At 48.0% G+C, this 16,036-nt stretch overlaps 1 protein-coding gene across 1 annotated transcript in view; it reads left to right on the top strand.

Annotated features, from left to right (window-relative positions):
* Positions 1–16,036, top strand: part of LOC119165125 (transmembrane protease serine 11D) — a 71,320-nt gene that overhangs the window by 48,381 nt on the left and 6,903 nt on the right. The window contains exon 7 of the mRNA XM_075870727.1: positions 3,913–4,052. Within this exon, the coding sequence (XP_075726842.1) occupies positions 3,913–4,052 (140 nt within the window). The remainder of the gene's footprint in view (positions 1–3,912; positions 4,053–16,036) is intronic.

The following is a 16,036-nucleotide window of genomic DNA, read 5'->3' as shown; positions in this document are numbered from 1 at the left end:
AAATCTTTAATCCCAGCAAACAATCGTCTAGTGCGAATGATATGGGTGCGAGGTCATAGTAGTATATTTATAAATGAGATGGCTGACACACTCGCGCGATCATCTCTTGATCTTCCGATTGTGCCGATCATGCCTCTTACAGCTTATGCAACAGCAGCGAGGCTCAGAAAACTTTCCTTTCTTGAAGACTTATGAAAAATTACGATACCGAATCTGGATTTCTCGCACCTGCACTTCGCATGGAATATTAAATGGTGTCCCACGCGTAAACTGGAAGTCTCTATAACAAAATTTACATGGCCGTGTACAACCTCATAATTTTTACCTAAACAGGTCTGGTCTGGTGTCACCCCCTCTGTGCTCAAGCTGTAATGAGCCAGGACATATCGACCATTTTCTTCTCACATGTCACCGTTTCAAAAATCAAAGAAAAAATTGCTTCAAAATTTTATTAAAAAAACTTGAAATATTACTCACTACTCCTAATATTTTGTCTTTTGGGGCCGCTTCATTAAGACACAGTGACAGGAAAATCTGCGGGGCTCTCCGCAAATTCCTATGTAACACGAGAAAAGTACCTTGCGGAGCCATTGATCAGCTCTCGATTTTTACTAGCCAATCTACTATTTATTGCTTAGCTGTTACACTGTAATGACATAACCTTCAGAAGAATTTCATATAACGATTGCACCTCAGATATTCAATGAATTCTATTTCTTCTCTTCTTCCCCCCCTTTTTATATTGTGTCAAATTAGTTTCACAGTCAAAACAAAGTGATCGTATTCCCAAGGCTGGAAAACCTAAAGGTACTGACTTGCATTAACCACCGGCTTCTTGGCCGATCCCCCTTAGTGGGTGAGAGCCACAAAAGAAAGGATCAAACAAGCAAGCAATATGGCTTGTTCAGCCCTCTCCTTTCTTTCGGCGTTGCGGTAGGTGTCGCAGAGCCGTCGGCTAAACTCTTGCCATGTCGCAAAGGAGCCCTCGTGGTTCTCGTATGACGTCTTCGCAAAATCTTCTAAGTAGAAGTAAATCTTGCGCAGCTTGCGAACATCACCCCATTCGTTGATACTGACAACCCGATCAAAGTGGTTGAGCCAGTCATCAACATCCTCGAAGATATATCCATGGAACGGTTTTGGTGTTTGTGGCGCATGGAAAACATGCGCGAGAGGATAACCATGGGCATCGCTTGTTCGGATCACCTGGCTTGTGGTTGGCGCTATCATCTTTCTGGGTGTCGATGCCAAGGAACCAAATTCAGAGGTAATCCACACAGTTGGTGGCTGCTTCTTGCCCTGGGAGATGTCGCTGTCTCCTATATGGTTTACACCACCGAAGTACAGGTACCCAGCGTCTCCACCAGTAATGTCGCGAACAAAACAAGACAGACAGCCAGGAGTTGACTGGAACCAGAGCAACAAACGTTCTCTTCTTTTTTACACCCAAAACGAGTAGGAGCAGCAGCACTCGTTCTTCAAGGGTGGCATGCGTCATAATGGCGTAGAGCGCACGATCGCTTATGCGAGCAGAACGTTATCCCCAGCGGAGAAGAACTGTTCTGCGACCGAAATAGAATGCCTCGCTGTTGCCTGGCCTATAAATAAGTTCCGCCTATACTTGTATGGCCGCCAATTAAGGGTAGTTAGCGACCTCTATTCTCTTTTCTGGCTTGCGAATCTCAAAGATTCCTTAGGTCGCCTAGCCCGATGGAGCCTTCGGCTACAAGAATTCGACGTCACCGTCGTCCATAAATCTGGGCGGAAACACACTGAGGCTGACTACGTTTCATGTGCACCAGTCGAAAATACGAACACTGGCCTTGAAACTATGACACTTTTATTTCTGTCGTATCAGCAAGCAGCTTGGCTCAGCAACAGCGTGATGACTCGGAGCTCATCCAATCATTGACTACCTAGAAGGAGGCAATTCTCAACCCCCTCGAAGTGTTGCACGCTAGCTATCCTCCTTTTGTTTCCGAGATGGAGTGCTTTACAAAAAGAACTTTCATTCTACACATGCTACGCATCTGCTTGTTGCGCCAACTACGCTTCGTGGTGACATTGTACGCGCGTGTCATGACGAGTCATATTCGTGACACCTCGGCTATACGCGCACGCTGCAACGGATTTGCCGCTCTATACTGGCCACGTCTCGCTAAGACAGTGAAGCACTAAGTTCGCACATGTCGCGACGACCAGCGACGTAAGATTCCATTTTTATGATTAGCGGGACTGCTGCAACCAATAGACTCACCGAAGGCGCCTTTTTATCAGATTGGCATGGACTTTCTGGGATTATTTCCCACGTATTCATCTGGAAACCGCTGGATTGTGGTCACTACTGACTACTTAACACGCTACTGCGAAACACAGGCGCGTCCAAAAGCTACCACAGCAGACGTCGCCCATTTTTTCGTTAACAGCATTCCTACGTCACAGTGCGCCAGCCGTCGTCGTAACTGATCGTGGGACAGCTTTCACCGCAGAGATGATGCAGGAAGTCTTGCGATTAAGTGGCACGGAACATCGTAAAACAACAGTTTACCACCCGCAAGATACGGCCTCACTGAACGACCTAACAAGACAATTGCCGACATGCTGTCAGTGTATGTGGACATCGACCACAAGAGCTGGGAAGATGTCCTTCCTTACATAACGTTCACGTACAATACTGCTGTACAAGAAAGTACCGGTTTCACACCTTTTTGCTTAGTCGGTGACGACAGTGCTCGACGCCATCCATGCTCCTGCCCGACAACTTAGGAATGTATTCCTCGGATGCCGCCAAGTTTGTGCAATGCGCAGAGGAAGTCCGTCAACTAGCTCGTCGCCGTATTCAGTGCCACTAAACTGCAGACGCCCGCCGCTACAATATTCGTCACCGTGAAGTTATTTTCGAGCCTGGTGATGAAGTCTAGGTGTGGATCCCTATTCGACAGCGTGACCGTTCAGAAAAGCTGCTTTGCCGCTACTTCGGCCCTTACAAGGTCGTACGACGTCTCACCGACGTTACTTACGAGGTTCTCCCAAAAGGCACTTCGATACGTTCTTGTCGTCCCCCGCAAACTGAAGTCATTCACGTTTCACGTCTCAAACCGTACTTTTCACGCTGCGAATCACGCAGTGGAGTGACTGACTTTATTGGTGACTTTCCGTCATTCTTTTTTTGTTTTGTTCTTTTTTTACGTTCTTTTTTATTTTTTATTTGATTCCTGACTCATATTCGACTACGTAATAATTTTGCGTTATGCCATTCATTTTGCATCTATAGTAGCATTCGTCTCATTTTCTTTGTTTTTTGCCTTTATGTATAGCATCGAGACGATGCTTAGGGAGAGGGGGTAATGACGCATGCCACCCTTGAAGAACGAGTGCTGTGGCTCATACTCATTTTGAGTGTGAAAAAGAAGAGAACGTTTGTTGCTCTGGTTCCAGTCAACTCCTGGCTGTCAATCTTGTTTTGTTCGCGACAATATTGTGCCGGTGAAAATAATGTCGAAGGTGTCGTAACACTCTTATAACGATGTATGACTGGAAATATTTCCTTTGTTTAAATATGCTTGTTAATTAATAGGAGGTCATCGGCAAATCAGAGATTTTCCAAATTTTGGCGTTGGTGGTGAACCATCGGCATGACGTGTAAGAGACATTGCATATATGTCTTATTAGCCCTACTTAAAAAAACATGTAGAAGTGAGCCTCGCTCTCATCATATTAAGAGCTTAGAAATCATGCAAACAGACTCTAGAAAGATATAGCTGGCGTAATCACTATAGGCATAGTGCACATGTAGAAAACTGCATATATGCTGTCAATTTTCGATCTACTTTGTTTGCGCCAACACTCCTCTAAGCTTAGAATGATTGAGTCTAAAAATTAAAGTGGTCGCTTGTTCAATGTTTCCATTAGGTGAAAGGGAGCAGACATCGCTGTATCGAGGAACAGTGCTTGGTATGTACGGGGAAGACTGCTATCACCAGTTCAAGAATTTCGGCTACGACGATCTCATCATGTTCTGTACTGAAAGGGACAGTTCGGCGCTCTGTGACGTAAGTTGTCTTTCATGTCCAACACCTAATAAACGCTGATGTTCACCTGCGGAGACAACTTCAAAAGAAGCGATTACGCGAATAACATAGTTGGTGGCAGAATTTTTTCTTGAAGGGTGAAAATCAGTGTTGTTTCATGGCTGAGAGAGGGTGTAGCTTGGGTGAAGAAAAGTGATGTTGGGACTTGATGTCGGTAACATCTCCTTTGGTAACCCTCTGCCGATATCCATAAGTCAACTAAAATACACAGCACAATACCGCGTTGGTCGAATTGGAGCCTGGGTGAGAAAGCTAATATAGTGGTATATATAAAAAGAAACATTGGCCCCGTATCTGCATGTTTCACTGCCAATGTTGTCGAAAGACAATAGTCTTGCGCCTGAAGAGAGTGAATAAAACGGTTATTAGAACTTCTGTGGAAGAAAATTGGCGAATCAAATTCAGCAGGCACTGCGCGAGACATGGACGCCATCTGGCAGTAATCTTAGAAAACGAATCGTATCGCCTTAGCAAAGTGGAGGAAACATCCGCGTTTTTGTGCATAGCGTTCCATTGTCAGCGCAGCGTAATAAACGTTACGTTCCTTAGACTTACTTATGTACGTATTTTATAGTTTAAAGATACACACCACAGACATTGATGTGTTGAGGTGTTGCCTCAGATATACGTGCAATTTTTCTGTTAATCGACAATATACACAAGCATGAACACAGAAACAAGAACAATATTGGTGAGTGCTGCAGATGTGGTTGTATTTTAGCTGTTGTAGGTGACACAAAGGCAAGTCAACCGACGGAACGACGAAAATGTTTGCGTCAAAATGTCCCAAAAAAGACTATCGTCATTAAAAGAAGATTGTTCCGCACCATGTTCTCAGTAACGCTTGAGGGACAAAGCCTGCTTGTTGATATATATTGCAATACAAACGGAAAGCGGAAATCTCGTAAGACATTATAGGCCGCATTGTTAGAGACACAGTCAATTTTCCTTGTTTTCTTATTATTCAGGTGGACCCTCTAACCCTCTCTGAGCCTGGTCACAAAACGTGGCAGGTCGGTAGTCGAGGCTCCCGAAAAGACATGGGCCAAATGTTATAGCGCAGCACGCGGCCGGGATTTGCCTACTGCATCTCGAAATCAGCTAAAATTACTTTTTCTTTTCTCGACAAACGACGCTGCAGGCTCGAAAATCCCTCGTCACCGCCATTGTATCGGCGATTGGCCGACTTGAGCATGGCACACTCAGTAGGGACTGGGGCCGCTGTGAGAGGCCGCGACTTGTCCACGCGCGCGTGCGCAGTCGCACTGAAAAGCCGCGCGTTAAAAAAAAAATACCCCCACCCATAGAGTTTCTCACAAATACCTATAGGGAAGTGTGGCGCCACCGTATATGTGAATTTATTAAGGGGTGATGTTGGAGCGCTGGAAATGACGGTATATGTGTCTGCGAGGCTTGTGTTGGCTGGTGTTGAGGGGGGCTTCAGCTCAAAAGCGAATACGACTGCGTAACTAAAGCTTCTCTAGAACAAAACGTTTATAAGCGGGTCTCATTCACGCGTATTACATTCTAAAATAAAAGTCCACTCACCTTGACGGCACAACCAAACAGCTAAGGAAAACAACAGACGACATAAACGTGGCGGAAACAACGCTTGCTTTATCGTCTGTCTGCCAAGTTTAGTGGCCGGTGGTTACTTCTAACGCTTAGTAAAATCGTACATCAACGTAAAAGGTTCTAGTGTTAAATACAACACGTTTCTGTGCAACGACAAAAATACATAGCTTATTACGTGTTCTTTTAGTAAGTAATCAATCATTTTAAAGTGAAGCCAGACGCGTCTTTGAAGTATACAAATCCAAGTCAAGTTCAAAGGTCACGTATCCCGTCATTCCCTTGCATCCAGCAGCTCCTTAGCGCCAGATTTTCCTCTAGGTATGATTGCTAGAAACTCTATGCCCCCCCCCCCCCCCTCACCGAAGGGAATCGCGAAGAAATGCAAATGCATTGCGTGGCGTCCGTAACGGCGTTTTCCACGTAAGAACCCAGCGTTAGAAGAAAAATAGTTTCTTTTTTTTCTTACACCGTGCAGCCAATAGCGCCGTTCACTGCATGTGGCGTTTTTCTGTCGCGAAAAACGCGGTATGTGTTCTACGAAGTGAACGCAACGAACGGCGTTCTTGGCTCGGCTTCGGTGTTTCACAGCAGCGTCTCGAGCACATATTTCTGGATGTTCTTGGAAGGCACCCAGCTAGCGAACGGTCAAAAGTGAGGTGCGAGTGGACGGTAGTGTGGAAAGCAGGGAGGAGAGATAGCAAACGGTCAGAAAAGAAGCAGTGATGCACTGCACCTACCCTCTCCTACACTCTCTCGAGCCACGTGCTTCGGTTGCTAGGGACGAGGACAAGCGCGCGCGCCCACCGCTGTTGCTGTGGGAGAGAGAGTGAGAGCAGAGAGTGAGGGTGACACCACAGATGCCGCGGACAACGCCGCATGCATGACATAGCCCGACTAAGAAAGGCGTTCGCTTTAAAAAAAATCACCGCCATATCCACAAAGTGAATGATGTTAGAGTAGCTTGCTCCAAGGTGCAAGGGACGTTTCTTGCAGAGACGATTTGAGTACGTCGAAGGCAGCGTTGTCGGGGACGTTCCGCCGCCGGAACTGCACAGTGTTGGCGACGTTGATAAGCACGTTAACCACCTGCCCCTATATGCCATACTGGCCGCTGCCGTGAGTCAAATGCCTAACGCTCATAGATGGCAGACGTTGAGCTATCAGGCGTTGTTCAACGGGGTTGAGAGCAGGCAGGTAATGGGGCTTGGGAGGATATCGGAACCCTTGCGTAACACTCATGGTAGGAGCTTATTACGTGCTGCCGTGCCTACGATGTGAAGAGAACGAAGTGGACGTAGTCGCGAGGAGGCGAGCGCGCGTGCCATCGAAAACTGACGCCTTGGGTAACGGCGCGCCATCTATAGTCGCTTACAGTCTAAGAATAAATGTAAGCTCTACTCACAGTGATCACCGTCCCACGCAAGCAGACTTTGCTTAAGTGTCTCGTGTGGGTATAGAAAAAACACCAGGCTTGCGTGGAAGGCGCAGCACAGTCACAGCGAAAGCTAGAAGAGCGGCCTTTCAAAGACTTTTCAAAACACTGTTGGGACTCCGGGTCCTGCCGGTCTCGTTTTCGGTAGCTGGCCCCGTTGCAGGATCCATCATCCGACAATTCAGCGAGAAGAGACGCCAGAACGAACGACAGAGATTTATTTACATGTTGAGAAGTGATCAGCTTATCCAAAGAGAGAGAAGAGAGAGAGACATACAAAACGTCTTCGGCATTTTATAGCGCCACGTTGCCAACACTGGGCGCATTGTCCGCATCGTCAGCCAATACGGTGGCCCCGGCACCTCGGCCACGAGGGAGGGGAAATACACAACACATGGAGGGGCACAACCTAACACGATGCCCAAATATGGTCACGACGCCCTAAAGATGCCCTAACATGGTCATGAACCCACAGAACCAATGCGTTTCACACAACAGATTCCGGAATTCTCCCGGCGAGGGGGAAGAGCCTGAATGGGGAGGTGGGGGTCGACGACACAGTCGGTCAGGAACCAGTTCTCCCCGCAACTTCTCTTGCTCGGCTCCTTAGCGCAAAACCAGTGCGTTGACCTTTGTTCTCGCTTGGCTGCAAGGCCGTCTCAGGTGCAGGCTATCCCGGGAATGCGTCGACGATCTCCCAGAGGGGTTCGCAAACCTTCGGAGAATCCCAATGCTGGGGCCGGTCGTAACAGTCTCTCGTGCGGGGGGGTCGATAGGCTGAGGTTTGCAGCCACAGTCCGGAGACATCAGCGCCGGCAGTCGGTTTGGTGACGACCGTCTTTGATTAAGTAGAGTGCACCCCCTGCTTCATTGTGGGCTCAACAGACATCACATACGCACATGAAAACACAACTACTCAGCCGGTGAGCACCGGACAATTCCGCCAAACTCCACCAGGCAATTTTCCCCTTTAACTGATATTACAGGAAATACACAATTTATTCAAAATGTTACTCATACGTTAAGGTGACACAAAACAACAACACTGGAAGCACACAGAACCCGAAACCCTGGATAGCCGTGTCTTCAACGTTTTCAAACAAGTACACCTAAAAGAGTAAAAAAAAATAATCACTAGCCCTTGTCTAGGTCAGGGAAAAAATATGCCAGAGTTCTCGAGACATCCTCTCGCGTCAGGGGCATCGACTCAAGCCATCAGCGTTGGCCATGAAGTACACCCTTTTTGTAGCGTATGTCAAACGTATATTGTTGCAAAACAAGGCTCGAACGCAGCAGGTGGCCGTTCTTAGAGGACATGGTCTGCAGCCAGGTGAGAGGACAATGGTCCACTTCCACATTGAACTTGCTTCCGGCAATATAACAAGCCAGTTGCTGGACTGCCCAAACCAAGCACGCACATTCCTTTTTTGCTTGCGCTGTAAACCTGCTCGCGAAGGGTGAGTTTCCGGCTAACATAGACGACGGGATGCTCTTCATCCCCCTCATCCCTTTGACTAAGAACTGCCCCCATGCCTCTATCACTAGAGTCGCATTGGACTATGAAAGGCCTCGAGTAGTCCGGTGAACTAAGCAAAGGTTGGCTCGACAAGGCCGCTCTCAAAACGCGGAAAGCCTTTTCTTTCTCCTAATCCTAGTCGACCATTTGGGGCTCGGTCTTGCGCAACGCGTCAGTAAAAGCGCTGGCAATGTCGGAATATCTAGGGATGTACCTACGATAGTAACCAGCTATTCCAAGAAAAGCCCGAATATCGGTTTTCGTTCGGGGCTGGGGAAAGTTTCGGACAGCTGCCACTTTCATTTCAGAGGGACGGCGATGCCCTCGGCCGATAACATGCCCGAGATAGTGTACCTCTGCTTGTGCTAGCTGACACTTGGGCGCCTTTACCGTTAAACCTGCTTCGCGTAGGCGTGTCAGTACTGCTCTCAAATGCGCCAAGTGTTCTGGCCAGGACGAGGAAAACACGGCGACGTTGTCCAAGTAAGGCAATGCGAAGTCCTCTTGACCCCGCAAAACCTTATCCATAAGTTTGAAAAACAGTAAGGCGCGTTCTTTAGGCCGAAACTCGACTCTTTAGGGCGGAATGTCCCCAATGGTGAAAAAAATGCAGCGTACCGGCTCGCCCTCTCAGTGAGCGGCGCCTGCCAGTAACCTCTCACTAGGTCTAGCGTTGAGATAAATTCCGCGCTGCTTACCCTCTCGACGCGTTCCTCAATGTGGGGTATTGGGTATGTCTGATCCCTGGTGATGAGGTTTAACTTACGATAGTCTACGCGAGGACGCGGATCTTTGCTGGGTACCTCCACAAGAATTAACGGGGAAGTGTAATCACTTTCACACGACTCAATCAAGCCCAGTTCCAGAATCCTGTTAACCTCTGCTTTTATTAGCTCAAGCCGGCAAGGTGACACCCGATACGTCTTAGATCTTACCGGTTCCGACGAGGTAAGCTCTATGTCATGAGTGAGGACGGATGTCCGGGCTGGCTCGCTTACAAATCTGTCCTGAAACTCGGTCAAAAGAGCATGCAATTCCTGTTTTTGCTCCGTCGTCAGCTGCGCCTTCAGTACTAAGTCATCGATTTTTTGCTCGACCCTGACTTCACCAGATTCTGAAGACAATTCAGGAAATTCTAGTGGAACTTCTTCCGGAACATTCAACACCATGTTCACGATTGCCTTCCGCTCTTTATACGGCTTGAGCAAATTGCTGTGATACACATGGTGCACCTTACGAATTCCTGGTAATTTCACCACATAGTTGGTGTCAGACAACTTTTGAGTAATTTCGGCTGGGCCGACCCATTGCCCTTCAAGCTTATTCTTTTGGGAGGGCCTCAACAACATGACCCTGTCTCCTACAGCAAAGTGTCGCGCTTTAGCTGTTCGATCGTAGTAAAGCTTAGCCTTCTGCTGTGCTTCGGTCATCGCACTCTCGGTCAGTTCTTGGGCTTTTGTTAGACGATCCAACAAGGTGAGGACATATTCCACTACTACAGGATCATCACCCTGACCTTCCCACGACTCTCTCAGCATACGAAGAGGAGATCGCAGCCTGCGGCCGTAAACAAGTTCCGCTGGCGTAAACCCTGTTGTCTCATGTGTTGCAGTTTTTAGTGCAAACATCTTTGCAGGTAAGCACATTTCCCAGTCAGTTTTTCGATCAAAACATAAGGCTCTCAGCACTCGTTTCATCACGGAGTGAAACTTCTCTACCGAGTTTGATTGTGGATGGTAGACTGAACTGTGTATTAACTTTATACCACACTTCTCTAGGAAGGTTGTAGTTAAGGCACTAGTGAAAACGGTGCCCTGGTCCAACTGTATCTCTGCAGGAAAGCCTACACGGGCAAACACGGACAGAAGTGCGTTTACTATTTCTACGGAACTTAGCTCTTTTAGCGGAACCGCCTCCGGAAATTTAGTAGCTGGGCAGATTACTGTCAGGATATGATGGTAGCCCGAGATTGTCTTGGGCAAGGAACCTACGGTGTCAATAACCAGCCGACGAAAGGGCTCCGTGATTACGGGCACCAGCTTCATTGGAAACTTCGTCTCATCCTCTGGCTTACCCACTCGCTGACAAGCATCACAAGATTTTACAAATCTTTCTACACCCTTAAAACATCTGGGCCAATAGTACTCCTGCAAGAGACGACTTTTCGTCTTCTTTACTCCTAAGTGGCCTGACCATGATCCTCAATGCACCAAATAAAGTAGGTCCGGGCGATACGCCTGAGGTACAACCAGCTGATCAAACTCCACTGCTCTCCTGTCCAGATATTTACGATAGAGTATGTCACCCCTTTCTTGGAATTTCACGTTCCGTTTAGCGACCCCTTCTTTCGAACTGTCTTGGAAATTCTTTAGAGTTAGGTCACCCTTTTGTTCCGCTATTAAGGAGGAAGTGCTCACGCCCAGCAGCCGATTTAAGTTATCCGATATTGGCGTGACACACAACTCCTTTGTATTTTCTTCCACCTGTAAGGGGTCACCCTCTGTGCTATCCTCTGTGCTACTAGGAAGTGGCTCTGTTGCCACGGCGATCTCTAGTTGCTCTATCATCGGGGTGTCAACCTCCACGTCTAACTCTGGACTGGGTTCATTGTCGGTGTGAGGCTCGGTTGCCTCCGTGACTGTGGCTTGCGCGGCCAGTTCTCTTGCCTTTGATCTGGTTAGTGCCTGTACTATGCCCTCTCCCGACGTGAGGCCTTTCTCTTTAAGCATTTCATCCGAATTATTTGAAAATAAGTAAGGATACTGAGGTGGGAGATTGGGCGACACCGCGGCTTCCGTCTACAACGTGCCAATTGCACCTGTAAGGACCACTTTAGCTACGGGAAAACACTTACTGTTTGCCTCCACGGCTTGCCTAATCCAGGCACATTCTCCGGAAAACTGTCCGGGTTGCACAATTGACGGATGACTGACGTCCATAGAGGCTGCGGTGTCTCTAAGAACCCGACACTGCTTGCCGTTCACGGTGAGGTCGTACATATAAGGCTCGAACAGTTTCATGTTCTCGTCGTCTTCATTTAAGGAGAAGAAAACCACTTTTGGCTTCGTGCAATGTACCGCAATGTGCCCTGTTTCCTGGCAATTGAAGCAAGCTCCCGATTTCCTTGCCTCAAACCTCTTCTTGGCCTCTGCCTACGCCCCATGGTGAGGCACTCTGTTACCCCCGTTCTTAGAAGTTTCCGCGAGACTGGTCGGCTCCTTTCTGAATGACGCCGCCTTTGGCCGTTGAAATCTTCCTTTCAGTTCCCCTCTAGGCTCTACGCTTGCCCCGAGAGCGCGGCGCGTAACGAATTCTTCCACGAGGTCGGCGGCTTTTGCCACAGTGTTCACGTCTGGTCTGTCCTGTACCCAGAACCTCCCATTTTCTGGCAATCTTTGGTAGAATTGTTCCAGACCACCACACTCAAGCACCCTGTCATGATCCCCATACGCCTTCGCCTCCTTGAGCTATTCCCCCTTGTTGGCCATCAACTTGTAGGCGAATTCCGGGTACGACTCCCTTTTCTCTTTTACGGCATCTCGGAACTTTTGCCGGAAGCCTTCAGCCGACAACCTATATTTCTTAAGAAGGCTCGATTTTACTTTACTATATTCGTCGGCCTCTTCTTTCGTCAGGCGCGCGATTACTTCAGATGCCTCCCCCGGAAGTAGGGACAATAAGCTATGGGGCCATGTCTCCTGGTCAAAATCTTGCCTTTCGCAAGTTCTCTCAAAGTTGACGAGGAACAGCCCAATGTCCTCGCCTAGCTTGTACGATATCATTAGGTCCGTCATTTTGAACCTGACCCACTCTGCTGTACCGGATGCCTCGCTGCCTCCTGCTCTACTATTATGGCTAATCTCTAGCTCGAGGCGCTTCATTTCAAGCTCGTGCTTTCATATCTTATCTGCCTCGGCTTCTGCCGCTTTTCTTTCGGCCTCCGCCGCCTTTCTTTCAGCCTCTGCCACTTGCCTCTCCTGAATCTCCTCGACACATTCTGACAGCTCGTCATCCTCCGCCCCCAAATGCGAGAATCGCCTCTATCAGCTCTGGCTTTCTTTGAGAGTCCGACACCTCCAGATTCAACTCCCTTGCAAGTAGCAACGACATGGACTTTCGCAGGGATTTCAGATTCATGGCTGCCTCCAGTACCGCTGTCTCTGTTCCACAAAGATTCCTGTCCTGCAACTAATTAACCTTGACGGCAACGCCAGCTCTAGACTCCTGCCTTGCCTCAAGTTTTCCGTTAACTTAGTCTACAAATAAAGCTTCAAAAAGCTCTTTCACGGAATCCTGCCCTGTCACTGTTAACCTTGACGCCACTGACAGAAAGAGCTTAACCAAGCTATCACACAATTTCTGCCTGACGCAAGATACCTGTTAACCCAATGACCAAGACAGCCACTCTCTACCAGCTTTTACTTAACACATAGAGTAAATGCCTGGTAAAATTTAACAGAGGAAGCCGGCACTCACCCATTTCGCAGTTATGCCTCCAGCGTCGTGCCTCTCAGAAGTGCCGTTCGGTTCCCTCTGGAGGTCGATGAGCTCGTGTCATCCTTCTCCTGTCGTCCCGTTGTTGGACTTCGGGCTAACTCCATCCAGTGGTCGCTTTCGGGGTTATCGGCATCCCGCCGCTGCCATCCAGTTGTTGGGACTCCGGGTCCTGTTGGTCTCGTTTTCGGTAGCTGGCACCGTCGCAGGATCCATCATCCGACAATTCAGCGAGAAGAGGCGCCCGAACGAACGACAGATATTTATTTACATGTTGAGAAGTGATCAACTGATCCAAAGAGAGAGAAGAGAGAGAGACATACAAAACGTCTTCGGCATTTCATAGCGCCCCGTTGCCAACACTGGGTGCATTGTCCGCATCGTCAGCCAATACGGTGGCCCCGGCACCTCGGCCACGAGGGAGGGGAAATACACAACACATGGAGGGGCACAACCTAACACGATGCCCAAATATGGTCACGACGCCCTAAAGATGCCCAAACATGGTCATGAACCCACAGAACCAATGCGTTTCACACAACAGATTCCGGAATTCTCCCGGCGAGGGGGAAGAGCCTGAATGGGGAGGTGGGGGTCGACGACACAGTCGGTCAGGAACCAGTTCTCCCCGCAACTCCTCTTGCTCGGTTCCTTAGCGCAAAACCAGTGCGTTGACCTTTGTTCTCGCTTGGCTGCAAGGCCGTCTCAGGTACAGGCTATCCCGGGAATGCGTCGACAATCTCCCAGAGGGGTTCGCAAACCTTCGGAGAATCCCAATGCTGGGGCCGGTCGTAACAGTCTCTCAGGTGCAGGCTATCCCGGGAATGCGTCGATGATCTATCTCCCAGAGGAGTTCGCAAACCTTCGGAGAATCCCAATGCTGGGGCCGGTCGTAACAACACTCACTGGGTAAGTACTGCAAGGACACTTGCTTGATACCTACTAGGGCATCAATAATTAACTTTTGGGTTGTGGGATAATCAGGGTGAACATTGGAAGTGCCTCAGACTGGCTGGCCGACGTTGCGATAGGAGGACCTATTTGTTTTTTAAATAGGTGCTCCTGTCGAAACGTCAGCCAGCCAGTCTGAGGCATTTTCAATGTTAACCTTGATTATCCTACTACGTTGTTTCCATCTGTCGGCTCCCATCTAGATTTTTAACTTTGGGTAGTAGGCCGGCTTTCGCTATGCTATATTTCGTCATTTTTCTGAGAAGCATAGTATCCGCTAAGTACTTTTAACGAATTTTGTGCCAATTGTTCATGCAGTGGCTGACGACGATGAGAAATAAGGCTGTAGTGGGTATGCGCCACAGTTAATAGGGGAACAAGAGCAAGCTTTTGTAATGAGTTGGAGCATTGGACGGCCCACTCGTTAGGCCATTCGCATTGCGCGACGACTCCAGGTTGTTATCTCGCTGTTTTAAGACGCTTTATAAGTTGTATTAACGCGATTGATTTCCCGACATGCAGCCTGCCTAAGGCAACTTTGCCAACAAGTCACAACCGTCAGAGTAGCTTAGTGGTAGAATGCTGGGCTTGCATCCAGGAGACCCGGGTTTCGAGCCCCACTGTGTCTTTGGTGCCAGGTTTTTTTAAAATAATTTGGCGTGATGTGGTTTCGGACACCGGCGGCGGCGGTGGCGGACAACTGCGCGTGACCCGAGTTGTGATCCCAAAACAGCTCTCGCTGTAAAAGGGTTTAACGGCTCAGAGTAGTTGGTACTGTACTATGGCAGAGAAGAAAGCTGTTCCAGTTACGTGTGCGCATACACCTGGATGAGCCGGGTGTTCTTTTGTTTACAAGAAGGGGTTAACTATTTAGAGCACTTGGTACTCTACTACGGGAGAGCACAAAGCCATTCCGTGGGCCTCACTCTTGATGTGGCCGTGTTCTCAGTACCTGGGTTTTGTATACTGTATCCTGGGTTTTGTATACTTGTGCACAGGGGCGAAAATTGCCGAACTAGGGGAAAAGTGCGAGGTAAATATATTCGCAGATATGAACGCACACATGGAAGATATCAATGAATATACCGACCCAACAGGCAGAATGCTAATGGATATGCGTGAAAGGTATGATTTAATCATTTGCAACAGTACCGATAAGTGTGAAGGGCAGATAAAATGGGAGGAGGGAAGGCTGCAGTCTTCAATAGATTACGTGTTGATGTCACATAGAATGTATAATCGGTTAAGGGTGATGAACATAAATGAATATTGGTCCAGAAGCTTACGTAGTGATCACAAAGGTATCAAGCTTAGTTTTGAAAGAGAAATGAAAATGAGAAGGAGGCATTATCAGCAATCGCATGGTAATATTTATTCAGAAAGCAACTAGAAATAGCAACTAAAGTGATTGAGAAAATAATCCCCGAGCCTACTCAAACAGAGTGGACGTACACAAGTATAACTCGATTGTTTGAGTTGGAGGTTGCTAAGGTACGAGTCAAATCAACCTGAAAAAGGAGGCAGAAACCCAAGAGCTGCTGGTCGGACGAAGAAGAGAGCCATAGTAAGACGTCACGAAGGCTCCAGGGAACACAGGTATGCTAAACAAAGGCTTGAACAAGACCAAGATGTTGAAAAAAAATTGTATAACTTTTTGAGTTGCAGAAGGGAAGCATTCAATCTGATCAGTGAAAAGATTAGAAGAAAGGGAGCCCAATGGATGGCGGAAGTAAATAAAAAGGATATAAATGCAGCTGCAAAGTTTGGAACCATTCAGATCCTATGAGTAATAAGATAATCATGGAACAGAGGTTTACAACAACAGTTCAAGGGGTTAGACTACAAGGGGATGAGGCAATGGAATATGTAGGAACAATGATGACAGAAAAATTTAAACACCAAGAAAGCACTGCATGCACCGTACCAGATGAGAATGAACCAATTAGCGCAGTGGCTCCACTGGGGCAACGAGAGTGG

The sequence above is a fragment of the Rhipicephalus microplus genome, chromosome 8 (genome assembly GCF_043290135.1).
Source record: "Rhipicephalus microplus isolate Deutch F79 chromosome 8, USDA_Rmic, whole genome shotgun sequence".
Taxonomy (NCBI): Eukaryota; Metazoa; Arthropoda; class Arachnida; order Ixodida; family Ixodidae; genus Rhipicephalus; species Rhipicephalus microplus.
The sequence above is the reverse complement of the archived record's forward strand: the minus strand, read 5'-3'. Positions and strand labels throughout refer to the sequence as shown.